The sequence below is a fragment of the Chanodichthys erythropterus genome, chromosome 20 (genome assembly GCF_024489055.1).
Source record: "Chanodichthys erythropterus isolate Z2021 chromosome 20, ASM2448905v1, whole genome shotgun sequence".
NCBI lineage: Eukaryota > Metazoa > Chordata > Actinopteri > Cypriniformes > Xenocyprididae > Chanodichthys > Chanodichthys erythropterus.
This window is the reverse complement of record NC_090240.1, coordinates 20,965,260-20,991,873: the sequence shown is the minus strand read 5'-3', so window position 1 is coordinate 20,991,873 and position 26,614 is coordinate 20,965,260. Positions and strand designations below refer to the sequence as shown.

The 26,614-nt window shown below is 37.1% G+C and overlaps 3 protein-coding genes across 3 annotated transcripts in view; 2 read left to right on the top strand and 1 right to left on the bottom strand.

The window, feature by feature from the left end:
- l1cama (L1 cell adhesion molecule, paralog a) overlaps nucleotides 1-2,224 on the top strand; it is a 65,514-nt gene extending 63,290 nt beyond the window's left edge. Inside the window, exons 25-27 of the mRNA XM_067370696.1 lie at nucleotides 629-757; nucleotides 871-943; nucleotides 1,202-2,224. Of these exons, the coding sequence (XP_067226797.1) occupies nucleotides 629-757; nucleotides 871-943; nucleotides 1,202-1,457 (458 nt within the window). The 3' untranslated portion in view covers nucleotides 1,458-2,224. The remainder of the gene's footprint in view (nucleotides 1-628; nucleotides 758-870; nucleotides 944-1,201) is intronic.
- A 2,344-nt stretch (nucleotides 2,225-4,568) lies between these two features.
- ribc1 (RIB43A domain with coiled-coils 1) lies at nucleotides 4,569-11,574 on the bottom strand. Its single transcript, XM_067372349.1, has 7 exons — nucleotides 11,376-11,574; nucleotides 11,002-11,225; nucleotides 10,573-10,687; nucleotides 10,311-10,429; nucleotides 7,234-7,473; nucleotides 6,985-7,151; nucleotides 4,569-4,650 (listed from the first exon to the last, which is right to left on the bottom strand). The coding sequence occupies exons 1-7, from the start codon at nucleotides 11,572-11,574 to the stop codon at nucleotides 4,569-4,571; spliced, it is 1,146 nt and encodes a 381-aa protein (XP_067228450.1).
- A 1,546-nt stretch (nucleotides 11,575-13,120) lies between these two features.
- On the top strand, nucleotides 13,121-25,144 carry smc1a (structural maintenance of chromosomes 1A). The gene is made up of 26 exons (XM_067370936.1): nucleotides 13,121-13,229; nucleotides 15,198-15,386; nucleotides 15,544-15,656; nucleotides 15,757-15,960; nucleotides 16,036-16,274; nucleotides 16,440-16,698; nucleotides 16,781-16,921; nucleotides 17,005-17,087; nucleotides 18,067-18,166; nucleotides 18,255-18,362; nucleotides 18,480-18,665; nucleotides 18,788-18,967; nucleotides 19,062-19,208; nucleotides 20,589-20,726; nucleotides 20,871-20,987; nucleotides 21,098-21,204; nucleotides 21,285-21,426; nucleotides 21,529-21,674; nucleotides 21,890-22,043; nucleotides 22,124-22,234; nucleotides 22,308-22,464; nucleotides 24,051-24,205; nucleotides 24,316-24,467; nucleotides 24,562-24,631; nucleotides 24,735-24,845; nucleotides 25,064-25,144. The coding sequence occupies exons 1-26, from the start codon at nucleotides 13,121-13,123 to the stop codon at nucleotides 25,142-25,144; spliced, it is 3,699 nt and encodes a 1,232-aa protein (XP_067227037.1).
- Nucleotides 25,145-26,614: the final 1,470 nt, after the last annotated feature.

Here is a 26,614-nt window from a genome sequence, read left to right as displayed (position 1 = left end):
AAAGTTTATAATTTATAATTTAATAGAATGTTAATTTTTTTTATGTTTCTGAAAAAAGTATCTTAACAAGGCTGTATTTATTTAAACAAAAATACAGTAAAACAGTAATATTGTGAAATATTGTAAAATAACTGTTTAAAATGTTATTTAATCCTTTGATAGCAAAGCTGAATTTTCAGCATTATTAATCCAGTCTTACATGATCCTTCAGAAATCATTCTAATATGCTGATTTGGTGCTCAAGAAACATTCCTTATTATCAATGTTGAAAACAGTTGTGCTGCTTAATATTTTTGTGGAAACCATGATACATTTTTTTTCTTTAATACATTTAGATTATTTAATGAATAGAAAGTTCAAAAGAACAGCATTTATTTGAAATAGAAATCTTTTGCAACATTATAAATGTCACTTTTGATCCATTTAATGCGTCCTTGCTGAATAAAAGTATTCATTAAAAGAAAGAGAAAAAATCTTAATGACCCAAAGGTAATGAATGCTAATGTAGGTTTGGAATGACATGACAGAGAGTAATGACAGCATTTCTGTTTTTGGGTGAACTATCCCTTTGATATAAAACAAAGTGTCAAGAAATCCATAACAGCATTTTCCCCCTCTGCTTAAGTAGTCATGGAGAAACGTGATGGGTTTGTGACCGAAAGCTGGTTCATTGGACTCATCAGCGCCCTTGTGCTGTTGCTGCTGGTACTGCTCATTCTATGTTTCATAAAACGAAGCAAAGGTGGAAAATACTCAGGTAAAATACACTTGCAACAGCACACACACCATTCTAATCGATGTAACCATCTAATAAGCAATTAGTCACCTGACACTACCTGGAAATATCCCTGAATTTTGATCTTCTTACAGTTAAAGAGAAAGAAGAAGGCCAGATAGATTCTGAAGCTCGGCCGATGAATAATGAGGGTTTTGGAGAGTACAGGTGTGGTGAAGTTTGAAATATTATTGCAGAAATTTCCTTTCCTTGTTTCTTATGTTCTTTCTTTCTCTCCTAAATGCTCTTCCCAATGATTTGCAGATCTCTGGAGAGGTATGCTTTTGCAGTGGTGCCGTTTGTTTTGCATGCAAGGCTTTCTCAATGCACAGAGTGGCATTCTTGATGTACCTTTTTGATGTTACACTTGGTATATATTTGTAGCTTTATGTGTATTTCCCCCCACCCCACCCCCCTTTTGCACAGTGACATCGAGGAGAAGCGAACGGCCAGTCAGCCGTCTCTGTGCGAGGACAGTAAACTATGTACCGATGATGCTCTAGACGACTACGCGAACAGCAACAGCGTGCAGACCGAGGTCCTCATGGACGAGTCACTGGCCAGTCAGAGCAGCGGAGTCCGTGATGTTCCTGACCCTGAGACTCAAGAAAGTTCCCCTCTAAATCCTGCCACAGCCATCTCCCACCTCGGCCTGCCCAACTCCGCCAACTTCCTTGACTAGCCGGGCGAGCCCGAGACCAAACGTGGATTCACACATGTGCCCACCTGTTGCAACCGCTCATGATTAACCAAATAATCGAAAACCCACAATAATGAGACCTACACACACAACAGATGCCAAGAAAACCTACCAGATCCACTGCTGGAACTTACTTCAGACGTAATTGGACCAACACAACACTTTTAACACAGCCAGAGGAAAACATTCGACAGACATATAACAAATAGACTGCCATGCTCGTTGTTTACAGATATTATCTCTCATTTTGCGATATAAAATAGGCTATAGCCGTTTACAGTTATATAGACGTGACAAGAACATCTCCAGAAGAGACTTCTTTGATAATCCGGTGAAAAATAAAGCATACGCTGAGCTCCTGTGGCAGATGCCAAATCAAACATGGAGTCGGATTCACCTGTTAGTCAATAAAGAAGCGTTGTGGAAGAAGGGTGTGAGAGAAGAGAGAAGCTGAGGGCCTTAATCGAAGTTTAATCAACTTACTGTGTTTTGTGCGTCCCTACCATTTTGTTTATCTTTGAAGACTTGCCTGAACCATTTTTATAATTAATTTTTTATTATTAATTTATTTTTTTTACGCAAGATTCACTTTTGTGTCATGTTTTAAAGGTGCTGTAAGCGATGTTAGCTATCAAGAAACTTCTCAGACTTAGTCACGCCCCCTTTTCCAAAACCCCACCCTATAAAGATTAGCACGGTTAGCTTGGACCCATTAGCCCCTGCTGGTAGATGCCGTTGCTGTGCCGAATTTCGACCCCTGCCAGAATTTTACCCCCCTAGTAGTAGGAGTAGGTGTGGGGGGAGGGGTTAGGATTAGGGGTGGGGTTAGGATTAGGCAATCAGGTAGCGACTTCAACAAGGGGGGTAATAATTTGGCAAGGGGGCCAAAATTCGGCACAACACCGTATGCTACTAAAAACATATTTCTCCATCGAAATTCGCAATGTATCCGGACAGAATATTTTTTTTGCCAACTTTTTTTAATCAACATCTAATAACTCTATCTTCCGGTGAAACAGCCTTTTAGTCCGCCTAAACCCCGCCCCTTACTTACAGTCAACTGCAGATGGATAGAACCAATCCCCCACCTTCCATTTTCTTTCATTCCATAAAATTTGCTTATGGCACCTTTAAGTCATCTGTACATTGATTTGTTGTAATATTGTCATGATTCAATGGAAGATACATATCGGCATCCCCTCAGTTACAATTATAGAGTTCCATACTGTAAATACATGAGATGCAATGACTCTACGACATGATCGTTTATAGCAAGCTGTACATATAAGCATCTATCAATTTAGCCAAATACAGTATTAATAATCTCTTTCATCTCCATCGGTTCCTGTGCCTGCCTACATCGACATCACCACCACCATCACCATCTCTCATATTTATTTCTCCCTCTCTGTATGTGTCTTTAATCCTTGTTTTCTGCATTGTATTAAACTGTATTGATCGATTCTCTCTTGCAGTCCTGTTGGTGTAAAGCCATAAGAATACACACGCAAGGTGCGTAGTTGTGAGGTCGTATTGAGTTAGATAGGGTTGTGAGAGAGTACGTCACACTCACAGTTTAGTTTGGTTACATAAAATGCAATCATGTATTGGCTTGTGTCTTATTACACAGAATGTATGCTTTGTTTGGGTGGGAATTGTTCCATACCAGTATACCAAATAGCATTTGTTCTCTTTTTGCTTTTTGGTTTGACAATTGATAAACAAATATAGCAGAATATAGCACTGAGAGAATCTATGGCACATCTGGTATTTCTCAAGAGAGGGGCACAGGGAAAAAAAAAAAACTCTTAATTTCCAGATGAATGTAAATATAGCCCAAAAAGATTGTTTGTTATGATGTTGAAAACTATGTGTCTTGTTGATTGTTTTAGGTTTTGAAATTTTGAGTTTTGTAACTTTTTTTAACTTTAAAGTAACTTGTTAGTTGTGATTTGAGTGTGGTAGATGAATAGTGCATAGTTTTAAAAAACTAAGAAAAGTCCTTTGATAAATAAATGTTGCAGGTTCTGAAAAAAAAAAGCTGATTGGATAAAAGAGACAAAAAAAAAAAAAAGCTAATTGAAGCTACCGGCAAAACATGATTGCGCTTATAGTTTCCCCGAGTGCTGAAGAATGGCAGTATTGTGCGTATCTGATTAGAATCTATCGCTGCAGAGGCGGCGTGAGAGGAAGGACGCAGTCATCTTATTTTGCACACTGCACACACACACACACACTTCCAGGGAGCAATAGAAGCGTGCTGACTCAGATCTTTGAGACCACTGTCTTGCGGTGGGCTTTTGCAGTGATTCCCAGCCCTCTGGGATAGCTGTGGGGGCCAGACTGCTCGAACTGTGTTAGCCTCCCTCACAAAAGCTGTACAGACACACTCAGGACAAAAGTCTCTTAGAGATCTATTTTCTTACAGGAAAGGGAAGTGATGCAAATTATATTCAACTCAATATTCAACTGAACTGCTGCTAGACGACTTGTGTATTTTGTCAGTGTTTTGACTGTGTGTTGAGGCGAATCAACTCGGATATCCACTATACTGCCCTCTGCTACTGCAAGTAAAACTGGGTGGGAGGGCACAATTTAAAGCTTGACTAGCAAACGAACGTTGCCGTTTCTGTTGTTACTTGTCAAATGTACGCATTCAAGCTCATAATGCATCTTAAACTGTAGGCTTAATGCATAAATAAGCTTGACATAATAGTCTCTTATTCCTCTTGTATGTTCTGTTTGTTACTGCATATGATGTGAAAATAAATGAAGGACCAGATGAATGAGGCTGTGGGACTGTATTGGTCACATTCCCCTGTGGTGTTTGTGGACTGAAGGGGTCAGTAAGGGGGGGGGATACGTTATCTAGATATGAATTTTGCTATTGTATCTGCATTACCAATCAGCCAGTGCAAGTAAATACTTCTTAAATAAAATCAATGGAATCATCTACAGTTGTTTGTTTATGTGAAAATGCATCACTATGATACCTATAAAAGTCCAATTTATGAATGTCAAACATATACAGTGATTTGAAACTCAGAAAGACTTTATTTCTTATGCAGCAGAAGGATGGAATGGGATGCTGCTTTATCGAGAGCTTGTGTTGAACTGGGTGAAGTACTGAACTGTAGGACGGTTTGTATACAGCTGCCTGTCCAGGTAGTGTTGGCTGAAAAAACAAAAAAAATATTTCTAAACATTTAAGAATGACTTTACTCTCTAATAGCTACTAGCATTATTATACAATTATTAAAACTAGAATTTACTTAGAATTTACATTCACACAAAATAGTATTTATTATTAGGAACTCATTTTTGGTGTTATTGTCAAAATAAACTTTGAAATTTTTCTTCTGTAATGTAACGTACACTGATGTTCAAAAGTCTAATTTTTGAACGAGTCTCTTATGCTTACCAAGGCTGCATTTGTTTAATAGGCAATATAATTAAATATTAGAGTTTAAACAACTGCATTCAAATATATATTATTTTGTATTTAAATTATATTTAAGATATTATATTTAAAAAAAATTGAAATATATTTATTACACAATTATATTTAAATGTAATTAATTTTTGTATAACTTACTCTGGTCTTCAATGACACGTGATCCTTCGGTAATCATTCTAATATGCTGATCTGGTCAATAAACATTTCTTATTATTAATTTTAAAAACTACGGAACCCCTAAAGGGACATGATGGTGGAAAAAATATGAGATGGGAGGAAACATAATGAGTCAATGCTTTTGCCATGTCTCGCAAATGTTTTGCATTCCCCCAAGAAACTTTGCATTTGCTCGCAAAACACTTTGTGTTCCGAGAAATTTTGCGTTTGCTAGCAAAACCATTGCATTCCCCCAAGAAATTTAGTTTGCTAGCAAAACCGTTTCGTTCCCCCAAGAAATTTTGCGTTTGCTCGCAACACCATTGCATTCACCGGATAAATTTCGCATTTTCTTGCAAAACCATTGCATTACCCCAAGAAATTTTGTTTGCTAGCAAAACCATTTTGTTCCCCCAAGAAATTTTGCTTTTCCTCACAAAACGTTTTGTGTTCTGCCTAGACATTTTGCTTTTGCTAGCAACAGCATTGCATTCCCCCTAGAAACTTTGCATTTGCTCTTGAAAGCATTGCGTTTCCTTGAGAAACTTCGCGTTTGCTTGCAAAACCATTGCATTCCCCCAAGAAATTTAGTTTGCTAGCAAAACCATTTCATTCCCCCAAGAAATTTTGCGTTTGCTCGCAAAACATTTTGTGTTCTGCCTAGAAATTTTGCTTTTGCTAGCAACAGCATTGCATTCCCCCTAGAAACTTTGCATTTGCTCATGAAACCATTGCGTTCCCCCGAGAAACTTTGCAATTGCTTGCAAAACCATTGCATTCCCCCAAGAAATTTTGTTTGCTAGCAAAACCGTATCGTTCCCCCAAGAAATTTTGCGTTTGCTCGCAAAACGTTTTGTGTTCTGCCTAGAAATTTTGCTTTTGCTAGCAACACCATTGCATTCCCTGGATAAATTTTGCATTTTCTTGCAAAACCATTGCATTTCCCCAAGAAATTTTGTTTGCTAGCAAAACCATATCGTTCTCCCAAGAAATGTTGCGTTTGCTCGCAAAACATTGTGTTCTGCCTACAAATTTTGCTTTTGCTAGCAACACCATTGCATTCTCCCGAGAAACTTTGCATTTGCTCATGAAATCATTGCGTTCCCCGGATAAGTTTTGCATTTCCTTGCAAAACGTTCTGCGTTTCCTAAGACACTTTGCGCTCGCCCCGCAAAACCATTTGAGCTCTTTGCAAGCGAACGCAAAGTTTCTCTGCAGAACGCAAACGTTTGTGCGAGAGAACGCACAATTTTTCTTCCATCTCATTATTTTTTCCTTCACCATGTCCCTTCAGGGGTGCCATAGAAAACAGTTGTGCTGTTTAATATTTTTGTGGAAACCATGATAAAGTTTTTTCAGGATTATTTAATGAATATAAAGTTCAAAAGAACAGCATTTATTTGAAATAAAAATATTTGTGACCATATCTATTGTCACCTTTGATCAATTTAATGCATAATAGTTTAATAAAGTATTAACTTAATAAAATATCTTACTGACCACAAACTTTTGAACAGTAGTGTATAAAGTCAAACAAGAAAAACAAGAAAAAATGCAGGATGGGACTTTTGATTGTGAAACCCAATTATTGGCATTACAATATATTGGAAAGCTTGCATTACCAACCACAGTATAGCCTAAAATAATTATTTGACTATTATTGTAGATAACTTGTGGTCTAGCTGACATCAGCCAAAAATGAAAGGTGTTGGAGAGGAGCAAGTTTTTTCATTTAGATTAAAGATAACAAAAACATTGGAATAATGTGCAGTGGTGAATTGTACACCTGGAACATTTTATGCTGACTTTACTACTCTTGATTGTTTAATTCAGTTGTATTCATTCTGCTTGTGTCCTGCTGTGTTTTTATTTTATTTTTATGAATGTGGCACTCACTGTGCTTGCTGCTCTCGTGCCAGCTGTTGATTGTATTTATCAAGCTGAACTCTCCTCTCTCTCTGCAGCTCCTTGCCTCTTGTCTCCTCTCTCTCCTGCTGTCTGACCTGCTCTGTCAGATGGTAATCCCAGGCCATATCTCTCTGCCTCTCCATCTCTCTCAGTCTCTGGAAAGAGAGAAAAGAGGATTACTTTTATGATGACAATAAATGCATGCTCAAAAGGCACATGTCAGTGCAGGATCTTAACCTCTTTCTCAAAGCACTGTTCGTCTCTCTTTCTGCGGATATCGCTGATCTGCTGTGGGGTCATGCCCTTCCAGCGGTCGGTCAGGACTCGTGGACCCTCAGCTGAGGATTCTGCTATTCTCTTTGCAGCCTCTGGTCGTTCAGTCAGGAGGTCAGAGGTCACTATGTACCGTACCTCTGCCAGCTCCTCTGCCTCTCTCCTCATTCTCTCTTGTCGCTCCTTCTCCATCCTCTCCTCCGCCTGCAAGGGGAGGTCAGATGTTACCTTGACCTTTCAACTCAAAGATCTATGGTGCCGTTGTGGGTTTTCAAAATGACAATTCTGTCACGATTTATTCACCCACATGTCATTTCAAACCCGTGTTTGCGCATATTGACCTCATTTGACTGTTTGCAAAGACCCGCCCCCTTTAGTTACCGTTGCTATTTTCGACAGGCCATGGCGCTCTCACGCCACACCTCAAGTTCTCACGCAGTGAAAAATACATTGCGGAGCAAAGAGTACACTGACAATAGACAAGACAGAGCAGATTACTTTTGGTATGAAACAAAGTCTCAAATTTCAAATATTGTAATTTTTAAATTTTAAATTTTAAGTTTAAACAATAAACACCCTTTTGTGGCTCTTTAAAGGATTAGTTCACCCAAAAATGAAAATAATGTCATTAATTACTCTCCCTCATGACGTTTCACACCCGTAAGACCTTCATTCATCTTTGAAAACACAAATTAAGATACTTTTGATGAAATCCAATGACTCAGTGACCTCTATTGCCAGCCAGTTAATTTACACTTTCAGTGCCCAGAAAGGTTCTAAGAACATATCTGAAACAGTTCATGTGACTACAGTGGTTCAACCTTAATGTTATAAAGTGACGAGAATACTTTTTGTGCGCCAAAAAAAACTAAATAAGGACTTTTAAACAATATCTAGTGATGGCTGATTTCAAAACACTGCTTCAAATCTTGTTTTGAATTACATAATTTTAATTTTTGGGTGAACTAACCCTTTAATGTGTCGTAACAGATTGCTGTAGCGCCTCAGTTCAAGCGGCTCGTGAACCGATCATCTCTTCCTACTAGTTAATTTATAGCATCAAATAAACATGAAAGAACATCAGAAGGAATGTTGTTTCAACCGCGGAAAGACATGAGTACACAGTTTTTCAAGTTCAAGTCCATCTACGTCAATCTACTAACTCCCCTGACTGCTTTATAGGATATAACAGCGGATTTGGCATTATGATTGGTTAGATCGCCTGTCAATCAAAGCAATGATTCTGTGTGATTTTACCTATTTTTCCCCTTTTTGGAGCTTTAAACTTTCTATATGCTTTTGTAGTATTTTGTAAAATAGCAGTATGAACATTCTTCAATACTTCTGTTCCACAGAAGAAAGAAAATCATGCACTGCATCCGAAATCACATATTGTCTGATTAGGTACTTCATTTGAATTTACTTCGTTAGTTTTAAAAAAAAGGACGTTCTAAAATGAATGCCAGTAGTAAGAATGAAATTTGGACGTACTATATCCGCCATGTTGTTACTGTGACATGACCTACTAGCGTCAGTTGCGTTGCTTCACTGCAATTCATAAATCCTCTCCCATAGCCTCATGGGATAGTAAAGTGTCCATCGAATGCGCACTATAGAATCTCGGCAGAAGAAGTAGGTCATCCGGGACTTTACACCTACTTTTTCGAATGCTATGTATTCGGACATACTACTCTGTTGGCAATTTCTTTGTTCTGCTGAAGATATTTTGAAGAATATTTGTAACCAAACAGTTGTAGGGCACCATTTTTTTTCTCCATACTATGGAAGTCAATGGTGCCAACTTGAGGGTGAGTAAATGATGACAGAATTTTCATTTTTGGGTGGACTATCCCTTTAAGGTTAGGGTTTGGGGTTAGTTGCTTGTAATTATGCATAATTTACTGTTATTACTAGTAAATAAATGTAAGATGTCTCTGGGACTTCTAGAATGTTTTCACATTTTCATTTTGTAAACAATCAATGATCTGTTGAGTGTATTTTTTTTTTAAAAGAGACCAACCGTAGGTCTGTATTACGAAGCATTCATGAATTACAACCATTTAAAGGTGCCCTCGAATGAAAAATTTAATTTACCTCGGCATAGTTAAATAACAATAGTTCAGTACATGGAAATGACATACAGTGAGTCTCAAACTCCAATGTTTCCTCCTCCTTATATAAATCTCATTTGTTTAAAAGACCTCTGAAGAACAGGCAAATCTCAACATAACACCGACTGTTACGTAACAGTCAGGATCATTAATATGTACGCCCCCAATATTTGCATATGCCAGCCCATGTTCAAGTCATTACACAAGGGCAGCCAGTTAACGTCTGGATCTGTGCACAGCTGAATTAACAGACTAGGTAGGCAAGCAAGAACAATAGCGAAAAATGGCAGATGGAGCAATAATAACTGACATGATCCATGATATCATGATAATTTTAGGGATATTTGTAAATTGTCTTTCTAAATGTTTCGTTAGCATGTTGCTATTGTACTGTTAAATGTGGTTAAAGTTACCATAGTTTCTTACTGTATTCACGGAGACAAGAGCCATCGCTAATTTTAATTATTAAACACTTGCAGTCTGTATAATTCATAAACACAACTTCATTCTTTATAAATCTCTCCAACAGTGTAGCATTAGCCGTTAGCCACGGAGCATAGCCTCAAACTCATTCACAATCAAATGTAAACAATATAACAGTATACAATACTCACATAATCCGACGCATGCATGCAGTATGCATGATGAACACTTTGTAAAGATCCATTTCAGGGTTATATTAGCTGCGTAAACTTTGTTTATGCACTGTTCACGGCAAGCGCGAGCTCCGTGGGCGTGGAGCAGGAGAATTAAAGGGGCAGTAGCCCTGAATCGGCTAATTTATAATGATGCCCCAAAATAGGCAGTTAAAAAAATGAATTTTTTAAGTTTAGATCTATGCTCAACATGGGGGTGACAGTTAATGTTATCCTAATCTAATAAAAATAAACACAAACGATTGTGCTTATTAGTTTAGTGGTGAGATAATACCTGAGCTTGATTATAATGACTGAGTGCAATGCGGGCCACTCTTTTGCACTCCTCCTCCAGGGCATTCAGCTGCACTGCCCTGAGGTCTTTTTCCACCAACTCCCTGTTGGTTAGCAGCTCTGCACACACAAACACGGATATAATATGCATGCTCAGATCCTTTGTGCACATCTGCTACAAACTACAGTGAAATATACTTCCATTACCATCCTTTCTATTTTAGCGTTACAAGGCTAAATGGGATATAATATTATCTGTTTACCTTTGTTTCTCTGTTCCCTTTCTTGTTTCTCTCTCTCTTCCTTTTGAGCTCTCAGGTTTCTTTCATTCATCTCCATCTGAGCTCTCTTCTTTTCATTCTCATTAATTCCTTCTCCCTGACCGAATGTGAATAAACATATTCATAGAGTAGCGGTGTCCTGCAGTGTGACATGCTATGTTTTTGATTAAACAATTATTTTCTATTATAGAATTATTATTCAGTCTGTTTTAATTGATAGACTACATTAAATATTAGAACTTTCATTTGTTACACCATAGGACTATTTAGCTACAAAAAGCTAACAGGTGCATAAAAGTTACAAAAAAACTAGTTAACAAATAAATATTTTACTTACACATTCAAAATCAAATATAATTATAAACTAAAATGCTGATGGAAAAGTTCATGTCCATGTCATTTGTTGCTTACCAAAAACACTTGCATACTGGCGGGTCCCAATGCTGAGTCCGAGACAGAAATGCTGACATCTGACGCCTCCTGTCGGTCATAATTGATATCTGCATCACGACTGTCCTCAGCACGTTGATGTATCGCTCGATACTTTACCAAGTCCCGCGCCAGCTCTCTTCGCAACTCCTCCTCCTCTTTTTTCTGTTGCAGTGTCGTTTCATCCAGAGATAAGCGCAAGAGATCTGAATAACAAATAATAGATCAATTCTGCATTTCTCAGACCATTGTTTTTCTATCTTATTGTGGTTGATAAATAATTAACGTTACTTTCTGTTTTGATGCAGTACAGAAGTAGTGAGAGACAAACAACCTGCAAAAGTTGTGTGTCGTACCATGAGCCATGTCTCGCTGCTTCTCCATCTCCAGTCGTTCCCGTTTCTCCTCCTGCTGTTTGTGGAGCGCGCGCAGGTCCACGCCGATGACTCGGTTTCTGGTGTTGAATATTCGGCTCTTGCGCTCAGCCTCTGCGGCTCGACGCCGCTCCACCGCCTGCTGCACAGACTCATCCACTGGCAAATCAACCTTGTACATGATCTGTCATATAAAAATGTAAAAAAAATAAATAAAACTTTGTGATAAATATTAGTTGTGTTCGACGAACGACAGTGTGTCAACTCTCCTGTTGTGTTTGAAGCGCAGTTTGGTGTTACCATGGTAACTGTTGCACGGTCAGTGGCGGGCATTCAGTAGCAACGTTATGGGATATGTTTGACAGACATAATTTATTCATGTTAAAATTTAATTATTTATGTTTACTATCCAGGGTTATTACAGTTAACTAATCTAAAACCATAAAAAATAGTTAACTGAAATAAAATATAACATTAAAGAAAATTAATGCAATAATTACCAAGGCAACTTTTCCCATTTCCATCGAAGCCAAGGTGCTAAAGAGGATGTTTTGTTTTATACATTTTTGCAATATTACTTGAAACTGTCTTTACTAACTGATAAAAGACTATTTATTAGGTGCACTGAAAGTAATAATATTAAAATACATAATGAATCCACTAACGCGACACAGCGAATGCCGGTGGTAAACACTCGTGTTCCAATACTCGTGCGCGAGTTTTGGGAGGCGTTCCCTCGAAATGAGCTGTGAAGGAGGGGGGTTGTTCTTACGCATGCGCTCATTTCAAAAACTCACTTACAGTCTTTGGTTTCTCAGTCGACTAAAAGATCCTCTGTATCACCTTTAACTTTATGTACTAAACTAAAACGGAAATAAAATTAAGTAATGCCTATATAAAACTAAACTATATAGGCATATTAAAAAAAAAAATACTATAAAATTACTGAAACCTTAAAATTAAGCTAAAAAAAGCTAATTAAAAATATTATTCAAAATTTTAATAAAAACTATAATACAGTTATTCTTTGATACAAAAAAAAACATATATAAACATATATATAAAACGTGTGTGTGTGTATATATATATATATATATATATATATATATATATATATATATATATATATATATATATATATATATATATATATATATATATATATATATATATATATATATATATATATAAACAGCAGCTTCCTTTAAATGGTCTTAGATATGAGTGGCCTAATCATTGAGGTGATGTTGATGAGTTTGTAATATTCGGGACAAATCATTTAACAGAGGCTGTATTTATACAGGCTGGGATTATATCTTGATGGTCTTTTCATCAAAATGAGATGTAAAATAGTCTAATTATTCTATGAAATAAAAACGTTTTTTCTTTGTTTACAGTGCTGATTTTGCTGTACAGATTCACATGCTTTACCAAAAAGGTAGCCTGAATTCACTCAAGGCTGAGACTTTTATTTTGCCTGCATTGTGCTCTAGACAGGGGGCGTGTACACGTCTGGACCTTCATTTCAGTTCGTGTTAAGATGATATTTTATGAGATTATTATAGTTTCAGAGGTTTAACCTTTGAAAGACGATATGTTACATATGTAATTGCCAGCTCGTTTTAAATCCGTTTGGCTTCAGTCAACGTCCGGAGAAGAAGCGCATCGCTACAGAGACTCTCCAGAGCATCAGTCTGACACGCCTCTCCTGAGATAAATCAGTCAGCATGGGGTATTTAAAGCTGATCGAGATCGAAAATTTCAAATCTTACAAGGGACGCCAAATAATCGGACCGTTTCACAAATTTACAGCAATAATTGGACCAAATGGATCAGGTAAGTGTTCTCTCAGGTGCTGATGCAGCGCAGTGAACTGCAGGAATGCAGAGCTGCTGCTGCATGGGTCCAGTCTGCACACTGCATTAACATGTAGTCGCCATGGTTATATTTTTAACAGTCAATATTTATTATATTTGGCTGTTTTTTTTCAACGCCGGCCAAGTTATGTCATAAAGGTTGATTTTTATATAAAAAGTCTGTTTTTCTTTCTTCTTTTCGTAGGTCATATTAGAACTGTCTTAGAAACTTTTTTGGAAGCCATCCATTCATCATTTATTTTGCTACTAACTCTCATATATTAAGCTGTTCGTAATATCCATTCATATTATATGCTTAAAATCATAATAATAAAATGTTAATACATTTTAATAAAAAATAATATATTGTAAAAAATGTGTAGCCTATTTGTTTACCAAAGAGAGAAAAGAAGATAAGACATTTAATGTGTAGGTATCAGAAAACAAAGACTTTATTTTTGCTTCTATATTCTATTCTGTTTTTGATGCTATACATTAAGTTAATCATAACATTCATTCATATATGTTTAAAAAGATGTTTTAAAAAATGACTATCAGTTAACAGTACTGTTTACAATTTATTCCAAAGCTTTGTGTTTTGTTTACCAAGAAGATAAAAGTCCTATATATGATATGTGAGGTGTGAGGGAGAAAAAATAGAGAAACCATGCCTTCATCATTTATTTTTGCTGCTAATTTTCAAATATTAAGCAATTCATGATATGCGCTCATATTATGTAAAAAAAAAAAAAAAAAAAGTTTGGCCGGACGACCAGCTCTAGGAAGGGTTCTGGTCATCCCAAACGTCTTCCATTTCAGGATTATGGAGGCCACTGTGCTCTTAGGAGCCTTAAGTGCAGCAGAATTTTTTTTGTAACCTTGGCCAGATCTGTGCCTTGCCACAATTCTGTCTTTGAGTCTTCAGGCAGTTCCTTTGACCTCATGATTCTCATTTGCTCTGACATGCACTGTGAGCTGTAAGGTCTTATATAGACAGGTGTGTGGCTTTCCTAATCAAGTCTAATCAGTATAATCAAACACAGCTGGACTCAAATGAAGGTGTAGAACCATCTCAAGGATGATAAGAAGAAATGGACAGCACCTGAGTTAAATATATGAGTGTCACAGCAAAGGGTCTGAATGCTTAGGAGCATGTGATATTTCAGTTTTTCTTTTTTAATAAATCAGCAAAAATGTCAACAATTCTGTGTTTTTCTGTTAATATGGGGTGCTGTGTGTACATTAATGAGGAAAAAAATGAACTTAAATGATTTTAGCAAATGGCTCCAATATAACAAAGAGTGAAAAATTCAAGGGGGTCTGAATACTTTCTGTACCCACTGTGTATATATATATATATACACACACAGCATAATATATATATGTATTGTATATATATATATATATATATATATATATATATATATATATATATATATATATATATATATATATATATATATATATATATATATATATATATATATATATATATATATATATATATATATATATATGTGCTTGTACTCCCAAGGGTTGAAATTGCATTTTGGGGGCGGGGCGGTCAGAGTAGTGTCAGAGTAGTGTAGTCTTTTCTCTGACCCTAGTAAGAGCTGTATTAAACTAATCCAACCTACCCCTAATCCCAATCCTAACCTACTGTCACTACAGTGCTTACTAGGGTCACATAATTTTGATGGCTCACAGAATTCGGCACTACACCGGTACGCAAGAAAAAGTGATGGGAACAGATTAAAAATATGTAACAGATTAAAATATAGAAGTACCGGTACTGCATATCGGTGCATACCAGCCTACTTTGAGCACTGTTTAGGATACATGACTTGCTAGATATGAAATGAGCCAAAGCCAAACACGAGAGTCTTGTTGAAAATGTCAAATTATAAACCATGCCACCAACTCAATACCCAAAATCCCTGCTCTCCAGGGAAGTCAAACCTGATGGACGCCATCAGTTTTGTATTAGCAGAGAAGACCAGTAACCTGCGTGTTAAAACCCTGAAGGATCTCATCCATGGAGCACCAGTGGGAAAACCAGCAGCCAACCGTGCCTTCGTGAGCATGGTGTACTGTGAGGAGAATGGAGAGGAATGCACGTTCACACGGGTCATCATTGGTAAATGTTAAAAATAAAGTTACTAAATAACCAAAAGTTGTTACAACTTCATAACCCCAAAAACCTACAATAAAAAAATCTTTATTTCTTTTTCTGCATTATTTACTAGTTCTACAAATCATTTTACCCTGTGAGACTAACTAGTTTTTTGTTACAGGTTCCTCTTCAGAGTACCGAATCAACAATAAGGTTGTCGGGCTTTCAGAGTACAGCGAGGAACTGGAGAAACTGGGTATCCTTATTAAAGCCAGAAATTTTCTTGTGTTCCAGGTATACATGCACATGACCTCTAGAATTATATAAAATATAAGATAGCCTGTTTGAGGTAAAATTGATTTTTTCTGTGTTTGTGTTTTTTTTTTTTGTGCAGGGTGCAGTGGAGTCAATAGCCATGAAGAATCCTAAAGAGAGGACAGCTTTGTTTGAGGAGATCTCCCGCTCTGGTGAGCTGGCCCAGGAGTATGACCGCAGAAAGAAAGAGATGGTGAAAGCCGAAGAAGACACACAGTTCAACTATCATCGTAAGAAGAACATCGCAGCAGAGCGCAAAGAGGCCAAACAGGAAAAAGAGGAGGTAAACTTACATTTTACTGCTCCACAATTCTGCAGTGATAATGCATTATTGTTTAAACTTTTGCTCTCTGTTCAGGCTGAGAGGTACCAGAGACTGAAGGATGAGGTGGTCAGGGCTCATGTTCAGCTACAGCTATTTAAACTTTACCATAATGAGGAGGAGATCGAGAAGCTGAACCGAGAGTTGTCCCAGCGCAACCGTGAGATTGAGAAGGACAGGAAGAAGATGGATCATGTTGAGGAAGAGCTCAAGGAAAAGAAGAAAGAGCTGGGAAGAATGATGAGAGATCAGCAGAATGTGGAGAAGGAGATAAAGTGAGTGATGTGTTTTGTGTGTGTGTATATATATATATATATATATATATATACACACACACACTGAAAGTCCCCACTGAAAACTTAAAGTATTATAGTTTTGATAGTCTAACTATAACTCATGGTAACAGTTTGCTAAAGAAGTACTTATCTAACCTCCTCTAGAGAGAAAGATGCTGAGCTGAATCAGAAACGGCCACAGTACATCAAGGCCAAGGAGAATACTGCCCATAAAATTAAGAAGCTTGAGGTGGCTCGAAAGTCTTTGCAGAACGCCCAGAAGATGTACAAGAAGCGTAAGGCAGACATAGAGGAACTGGATCGAGAACAGGGTGCCGTGGAGATGGCGAGGCAGGAGTTTGAGGAACGGATGGAAGAGGAAGCGCAGAGTCAAGGCCAAGATTTGACATTGGAGGAGAACCAGGTTAGCCGTACTCAGGAAATATGAAAATGCAACTATGTTTATAAATTTCAGGGTTTCATTTTACACTTTACTGTTATCACAGGTGAAGCAGTATCACAGGCTGAAGGAGGAGGCTAGTAAGCGGGCAGCTACCTTGGCACAGGAGCTAGAGAAGTTTAACAGGGACCAAAAGGCCGACCAGGACAGACTGGATCTAGAGGAGAGGAAGAAAATTGAGACAGAGGTACATGTGAAATGATTCTAAATGATTTTCTTTTGTGCTTTTGTGAGACACAGATTTCTTAAATATCTTTCTTTGGATTAAAGGCCAAAATAAAGCAGAAGATTCGAGAGATCGAAGAAAACCAGAAGCGCATTGAAAAGCTGGAGGACTATATTGCAACTAGCAGGTGTTTCAGAAATTATTATTAAATGAAAAGTTTCAACTCTAGAATCTGATTTTTTTTTTTGGAATGTGAGATATTCATGTTGTGTATATATATATATATACACTATATTGCCAAAAGTTCTGGGACGCCTGCCTTTACGTGCACATGAACTTTCATGACATCCCATTCTTAATATGGAGTTGACCCACCCTTTGCACCTATAACATCCTAAACTCTTCTGGGAATGCTTTCCAAAAGGTTTAGGAGTGTGTTTATGGGAATTTTTGACCATTCTTCTAGAAGCGCATGTCAGTTGTGAGGTCAGGCAGTGATGTTGGACGAGAAGGCCTGGCTCGCAGTCTCCGCTCTAATTCACCCAAAGGTGTTCTATCGGGTTGAGGTCAGGATTCTGTGCAGGCCAGTCAAGTTCCTCCACACAAAAACTCGCTCATCCATGTCTTTATGGACCTTGCTTTGTGCACTGGTGCACAGTCATGTTGGAACAGGAAGGGGCCATCCCCAAACTGTTCCCACAATGTTGGGAGCATGAAATTGTCCAAAATGTCTTGGTATGCTGAAACATTAAGAGTTCCTTTCACTGGAACTAAGGGGTCAAGCCCAACCCGTGAAAAACAACCCCACACAATAAAACCCAGCCTCTTCCTCCTCGGATTTATTGAACATTATTGAATACACTGAGCTCCTGAGAGCGACCCATTCTTTCACAAATGTTTGTAGAAGCAGCCAGCATGCCTAGGTGCTTGATTTTATATACCTGTGGCCATGGAACTGATTGGAACGCCAGAATTCAATGATTTGGAGGGCTGTCCCAATACTTTTGGCAATATAGTCTGTATATATATGTCTTTTCTATAATTACTGTTCCTATCTAGTGTCTTTCTCTAGTGACTTGTTGTTTTGTTTTACTTTTTTGCTTCACACTTCAATTTCATGTCATGGAAAACTTGAATTTTGACCATCTCTTTGTTTCTCTCACCAGGCAGTCTCTGGATGAACAGAGGCGTATGGAAGAGGAACTGACTGAGGAAGTGGAGCTGGCCAAAAGAAGGATTGATGAGATAAACATGGAGTTAAACCAAGTAATAAAACACAGATTTACTCATATTCTTAGGCACATAATATCATTCAAGACTTTTGTTTTCATTGCTGTGATGATTCTTGTTACAGGTGATGGAGCAACTTGGTGATGCTCGCATTGACAGGCAGGAGAACAGCCGTCAGCAGCGCAAAGCTGAAATCATGGAAAGCATTAAACGGCTTTACCCCGGCTCAGTGGTGAGTTGCTGTATGTATAGGCACATTTTCAATTTAAGCTTGCTGCAGAAGCTTGTCCACAACGAGCTTTCATTGTATTTTTTAGTCCCATTTAAATGTTCATGTTTGTCCGAACAGTATGGCAGACTGATTGACTTATGCCAGCCCACCCAGAAGAAATATCAGATTGCAGTGACCAAAGTCCTGGGAAAAAACATGGACGCCATAATTGTGGACTCTGAGAAAACGGGCAGAGATTGCATCCAGTACATTAAAGAGCAAAGAGGAGAACCGGAGACCTTTCTGCCTCTCGACTATTTGGAGGTACAGACAGATTTTAATACACAATTCATGAATTGAGGTCTAAATTTTCCATCGAGGAGGCTGAACTGCATTGAGCGGCCAGTGGAATGCAATTCACTGGACACATGCTTCTCTCCCTAAAGGTGAAACCCACAGATGAGAAACTGAGAGAGCTTCGGGGGGCAAAGCTGGTGATCGACGTGATCCGTTATGAGCCGCCGCACATAAAGAAAGCCCTTCAGTATGCCTGCGGGAATGCTTTAGTTTGTGAGAATGTGGAGGACGCTCGCAGGATTGCCTTCGGAGGACCATACCGTCACAAGGTTTAAATATGTAGTATAAGTTGAATATAAAGCACATATCAAAGGATATCGTTTTCGGACTATTTATCTTCTATTCTGTCTTGCTTCTTTACAGACCGTGGCTCTGGATGGAACTCTCTTCCAAAAGTCAGGTGTGATCTCTGGAGGAGCTAGTGACCTGAAAGCAAAGGCTCGGCGCTGGGACGAGAAAGCTGTGGACAAACTCAAGGAAAAGAAAGAGAAACTAACAGAGGAATTGAAGGTGGCACACAAAAGAACTACAGGGAAACCTCATACACAGCTTGAAGATTTTCTCTTATTTAGGGCTGTCATGATCATTTAAAGGTGCCATCAAACGTTTTTTTACAAGATGTAATATAAGTCTAAGGTGTCCCCTGAATGTGTCTGTGAAGTTTCAGCTCAAAATACCCCATTGATTTTTTTTAATTCATTTTTTTAACTGCCTATTTTGGGGCATAATTAGAAATGCGGCGATTCAGGTTGCGGCCCCTGTAATTGTTCACACTCTCTGCCCCTGGAGCTCGCGCTTGCCTTAAACAGTGCATAAACAAAGTTCATATACAGCTAATATAACCCTCAAAATGGATCTTTACAAAGTGTTCGTCATGCATACTGCATGCATGCATCGGATTATGTGAGTATAGTATTAATTTGGATATTTACATTTGATTCTGAATTAATTTAAGGCTATGCTCCGTGGCTAACAGCTAATGCTACACTGTTGGAGAGATTTATAAAGAATGAAGTTGTGTTTATGAATTATACAGACTGCAAGTGTTTAAAAATGAAAATAGCGACGGCTCTTGTCTCTGTGAATACAGTAAGAAACGATGGTAACTTTAACCACATTTAACAGTACATTAGCAACATGCTAACGAAACATTTAGAAAGACAATTTACAAATATCACTAAAAATATCATGTTATCATGAATCACGTCAGTTATTATTGCTCCATCTGCCATTTTTCGCTATTGTCCTTGCTTGCTTACCTAGTCTGATGATTCAGCTGTGCACATCCAGACGTTAATACTGGCTGCCCTTGTCTAATGCCTTTCATAATGTTGGGAACATGGGCTGGCATATGCAAATATTGGGGCGTACACCCTGACTGTTATGTAACAGTCGGTGTTATATTGAGATTCGCCTGTTCTTCGGAGGTCTTTTAAACAAATGAGATTTATATAAGGAGGAGGAAACAGTGGAGTTTGAGACTGTATGTCATTTCCATGTACTGAACTCTTGTTATTTAACTATGCCAAGATAAATTCAATTTTTAATTCTAGGGCACCTTTAAATTTTATACAAATAATAGGGCGTGAATCGATTGTGATATTTCCCGAATGCATCACGATCCTCTCTCAAATTGAATCTGAGCTTAGTTTTTAACAGCAGATGGTGCTCTAGGCTGGTTTTTAACCACACACTCAAATGCTCATGAAGAAGAGCGCTGAAGAGTCTGAGAATGTACTTGCACCTCAGAATGCTTTCATGATCAAGTGATCAAGTAGTAATTGCGCAGGCCTACCATAATTCATTATTTTGTTAAATAAAGGCATAACTATTGAGTGGAGGTAAAATGATTTTTTTTAAAAGCTGGTTTTTACATTTGTATCTCCTCAGGAACAAATGAAGGCAAAGAGAAAGGAGGCAGAGCTCAGACAGGTCCAGTCTCAGGCTCACGGGCTGCAGATGAGACTGAAATACTCTCAGAGTGATCTTGAACAGACCAAAACCCGCCACCTCTCTTTGAACATGCAGGTACACCAGAGAAACAACACCTCAGTCAAGAAGTGATATCAAAATCAGAAACCTTTACAAGATAAAAAATACAGGTGGTTTTTAGATCTAATGAAGTCATTGGTGTTACAATGTGTTTTTCAAAATGAGTGTATGTCTTTGTAGGAGAAATCAAAGTTGGAGAGTGAGCTGGCAAATTTTGGCCCACGAATCAATGACATAAAACGAATCATCCAATCACGAGAGAGGGACATTACAGAGTTAAGAGATCGCATGAACCTGGTAAGGGCTCTGGAGAAAACAAAGACGTTTGAAATGCTGTCAAAATTTTACCTCGCAACCGGATCTGTAATAATGCTCTAATAATTATTATTGGTTATGGTCATTCATAGGTGGAGGATGAGGTCTTTGTTGAATTCTGTGAGGAGATTGGTGTTCGAAATATCCGAGAGTTTGAAGAGGAAAAAGTGAAGAGGCAAAATGAGATTGCCAAAAAACGGTAACCCCCTTAAGGACAATATACAGGTTATCAACTCAGTGGACTGCCATGATCTAACTTGAGTTATATGGCAAATCTAGGCTGGAGTTTGAAACACAGAAGACCCGTCTGGCCATCCAGCTTGATTATGAGAAGAACCAGTTAAAGGAGGACCAGGAGAAAGTAATGATGTGGGAGCAGACTGTAAAGAAGGATGAGAATGAGATCGAAAGACTTAAAAAGGTGACAGAGAATAGAGGAGTAAAAAGTCTTGACAAGCAAAGCAGCAAAATCTTTTAGCATGAAAACCTAAACTGTAGCTCATGTCATTCCCCACCACCTCAGGAGGAACACAGACACATGAAGATCATTGATGAGACAATGGCACAGCTACAGGACCTGAAGAACCAGCATCTCACTAAAAAAGGAGAGGTCAATGATAAGAACCGAGAGATGGAGGAGATCCGCAAGAAATTAGGGTCTGCCAACAAGTGAGAGATATTCATATTTTTTTTCTTAGTTCTTTAGATCTTCTCAAATATAATGGTAATACATTATAATTTATTACATTTAGATTTCTTATAATAAATTATAATAAAATTAAATAAATTATACATTAAAATATATTTGCATGTAAAATTATTTAGTTTGTGCTGGTTGCATGCATGTAATATTGATGTATTGTTATACATGTATGTAATGTTAGAGAGCTGACGCAGCTTCAGAAGGAAGTGACCGCCATTGAGACCAAACTGGAACAGAAACGCAGTGACAGACACAACTTATTGCAAGCCTGCAAGATGCAGGACATCAAACTGCCCCTCAAATCAGGGACAATGGATGACATCAGCCAGGGAGAGGTATAGACAAACACTTTCCACACACATTTACGCATGCTGATTTTGCAAGCACAGACATACACACTGATATGTCTACATAGGGAAGCTCACAAGTTGAGGATTCCATCAGCAGCCCGAAGGCATCAAGTTCTGTGCATGCCAAAGAGGCCCTCATAGAGATTGACTACAGCAACTTAAATGAGGATCTCAAGGTAATTTAAATTGTTGAAATGTTTTGAATTTGTTGTTTGCAAGAATCAAAAGCTTTGTAAAACCCTTTAATAGGATGCTCTGTCAGAAGAAGAGATCAAGGCAGAGATGAACACCCTACAGCAGAGGCTGAACGAGCAGCAAAGCATCCTGCAGAGAATCAGCGCTCCCAACATGAAGGCCATGGAGAAACTTGAGAGCGTTAGAGACAAGTTCCAGGAGACCAGTGATGGTGAGACAGGCTCATCTGTCTGTAGCTAATCTTGACTCTGAGAAATCTAACCTCAACCTTTTTGACTCTAAGAACCCCACTGGCCAATACAATATTCAAAGGGTCCCCCATGTTCAAATGTTCCCCAAGATATTTTTGATACTTCTTCTGTAATGATAAAGGTGCATTTAACCTTTATTATTTACAGAAATTAAGAGTGGCAATGTATTGAAATAAAATAAAGAAAATAATTGTATAATTCAAATAATTAAATTTGGTCATTACAAAATTTTCAAGAACAGAATGTCCTCTTTATGACCAATAAACTCACATTACTTTTTTTTTGTTCATTATTACGGGATTTTTTTTACAATTATTTTTACTCACGAATAGCAATTAAACAGCAATTTCTACCTGATAAAATATTTTTGCACTTGACATAAGTAGAAAATACGGAGCCCCGCACATTACATGAAGGAAAAAAAGTAAATTGTGCACAAATTACTATTTTATTCCCTCGTTTTACTAAATCGTGCGCATGATTTACTATTTCGTTCCCTTGATTTATAAATTGTTCGCATGATTTAGCAAATCGAAGGAATGAATTATTAAATCATGCACACGATTTATAAATTGAGGGAACAGATTAGTAAATTGAGAACACAATTTAGCCTACTATTTTTTTCCTGTATGTCATATGCAGGGCTCCATAAGAAAAAAATCTATTTGTTATAGAAATTTCCATGGCTTTTTAAGATTTAATTATTTTCCATGACTTTTCCAGTTCTAGAAATATTTTGAAATTCCCTCATATACTGTATGCTTTACGGAAGAGGATTAGGGCCAAGCAATAATAAAAAAATAAAACCATCTCGAGATTAAAGTTGTTAAATTTTGAGAAAAAACTCATTGCATTTCGAGAAAAAAGTCGAGATAAAATGTTGAGAATAAACTCGTTAAATTACGAGAAAAAACTCATTAAATTTCGAGAATAAAGTCATTAAATTACAAGAAAAAAGTCTTTAAATTATGAGAACAAATTCGTAATTTAACAAATTTGTTCTCGTAATTTAACTACTTTTTTCTCATAATTTAATGACTTTATTCTCAACATTTTATCTCGACTTTTTTCTTGTAATTTAACGACTTTTTTCTTGTAATTTAATGACTTTATTCTCAACATTTTATCTCGACCTTTTTCTCAAAATTTAATGAGTTTATTCTCGTAATTTAATGAGTTTATTCTCAACATTTTATTTTGACTTTTTTCTCGAAATTTAACTTTTTTCTCAAAATTTAACAACTTTAATCTCGAGATGGTTTTATTTTTTTATTATTGCTTGGCCCTAATCCTCTTCCGTAATGCTTTCCATGAGGACCCTGGTTCATAAATAAAAATGAGAGTTGTTAAGGGAATAAATTAAAATAAATAAAATGATGTCAGTTTATATCTTGATTTTTATTATTTTAGATTATTTCAAAGCTTATTTTGTCTTCTTTCAAATTATTTTAAACCATCTTGAAGTCAGCTTAAAAGTGTGCTGAGGCCTATTGGTTGAGAACCACTGTCTAAATAACAACCAATCTACTTTTAATGTGCCTTTCAGAGTTTGAAGCTGCTCGGAAAAGAGCCAAAAAAGCCAAACAGGCATTTGAGCAGATCAAGAAGGAGCGGTTTGACCGTTTCAATGCTTGCTTTGAGTCTGTTGCCACTAACATTGATGAGATCTACAAAGCGCTGTCACGTAACAGCAGTGCGCAGGTTAAAAAAAACACTCCGATCTCAATCCCTCTTTTTTTTAAAGAGATAATCCTACAATAATACAAGCAGGATTTCAAACTTAAATTAAGGGATACTCTATATCCTTTCAGGCATTCCTGGGGCCAGAGAACCCAGAGGAACCATACTTAGATGGAATCAACTACAACTGTGTGGCTCCAGGAAAGAGGTTCAGGCCTATGGACAACCTGTCAGGAGGAGAGAAGACTGTAGCTGCTTTAGCACTGCTTTTTGCCATTCACAGGTGCCATTTTTGCCTTTTTATTTTTCTTTAAAAGTAAACTAGTATGTTTTAGCCACCCCTCAGATTAAAAAAATATATTTCTGTTCCCTCATAGCTACAAGCCTGCACCTTTCTTTGTTCTGGATGAGATTGATGCTGCTTTGGATAATACCAACATAGGCAAGGTGTGTGTTTGTTAGCTTCTAGGAAGGCCTCTTCCAAATGTGTGGATGCAACCAAATTAAATGGCATAAATATGAAATATGTTTTTAACTTCTTACTCTGCAGGTGGCCAACTACATAAAGGACCAGTCAGTCCAGAATTTCCAGGCCATTGTTATCTCTCTCAAAGAGGAGTTCTACACAAAAGCTGACTCCCTCATAGGAGTTTACCCTGAGGTTTGTATTTCAGCAACGGGCTGTATAAACACAAACATATCAAAAGTAGCTTACGCATGCAAGAGTTTCACTGAAATATAACCCATCCCAACCTGTCGTTATATTGTTATTGTACACTGTAGAGATTGCAACTTGGTTAACTTATTTGTTTTTATTTCATACTTTTTTTTATGTTGATTTTTAAAAATAAGTAATCAAATTTTTTCTTTTATTCACAGCAAGGAGATTGTGTCATCAGTAAGGTGCTGACCTTTGATCTTTCCCAGTATCCAGATGCCAATCCCAATCCTAATGACTAGGTTGTGTCGATTTGAATTTGTTGGTAGACAGCTGAGAGAATGATCAACAGTATCTTTTAAAAACATGATCATTGATGTTTTTTTGTTGTTTTTTTTAATTTAAACAGAATGTAGCTGTAAGTGCTATATTGTCTGCTATGTTGTGTTACAAATAGAATGCATGATTGTGTAAATATTCTGTTGTTTTGTGAATATTAGATATGTATGATCAGCTTTTCATGTTTAGTCAACTGGACAGTCCAGATCAGTGATATGTTTTGTCTGCACTGTGTATCAACAGAGAACATCAGCTGCCTATTGTCAAGTGTGCCTTGTGGATGATCTGTTCATTCAGAACAATGTGGAATGACCAGTATTTATGAAATGTTTTTTTCTTTTTTGTATTCATGGGAAAATAGGTTACGTGTAAACGGCATTCAAACTGAAAATAAAGAGCTTGCGTCATGTGCTCATGGCACGTTCCACAAATATGGTTTGTTAATATTGTTTGTCTTTTCACAGACTGTGATGACACGTTTTAACGGTCATCAACATCGTAAATCTTACTTTTTTTTTTATATATATATATACTTTAAATTTTTTTTAAAAAGGTGTGTATATATTTATAACATAACATACTTTGCATCAAAATACAAAAAAATAGTTAACGCTGCTGTGATGGAAGTGACGGTAAACTTGACATCTTTCTCTCTCCTGACTGCCGTTATCAATCGCTCTCTATTTTTTTTCTTCTTTTTGAAAGTTTTTCTTTTGCTATTTGAGCAAATGGGAACACAAATATATTTAATGCATTCTCTCATTCACTATGACGACTTCCGCTTCTGAGAAACCCGGAAATGTGAAAATGACCTATTGTTTTTTGTAGGATTATAGGCACAATTCCCATGATTTTTTTTTTCAATAATTCCCAAAAATAAGCCCCATAGAAAATAAATAAATAAAAATCATCTGAAATAAAACTTAGTTTGGCTTTCTGCGGTTGAAAATCAACATATTCTGAACAGCATCTCCTTTTCCCCTAAGGAAGCCCTTTGGTAAATCATAATTAAAAAGTTACAATTATTCCAATGAGTCATAATTATGACCATTTTTTTCAGACATAATCATGATTTTTGTCTCATAATTATAATTTCTACTTTTTTGTCTCATAATTATGACTTAGTATGCCATAATTTCAGCTTTTTATGTCATAATTCGACTTTTTATCTCAGAATGTTTTATCAAAGCATGTTTTTTTTTTTAAATATGTGGACAAATAAAAAAAAGTAAAATAGCTTCTATGTTTAAGTTAGTTTCAAGGCCTATTTTGTACACTATTTGTGGAAAGTGCCACAACTGTAATCCTAAACGTTACATGGAACATAAATAAATAAATGCCAAAAAAGGACAATTGTAACTTGTAATAATATATAATCAAACCAGAGCAAACCTGACGTTTTCACTCATAAAGCTAACATTGCACCCATTTTC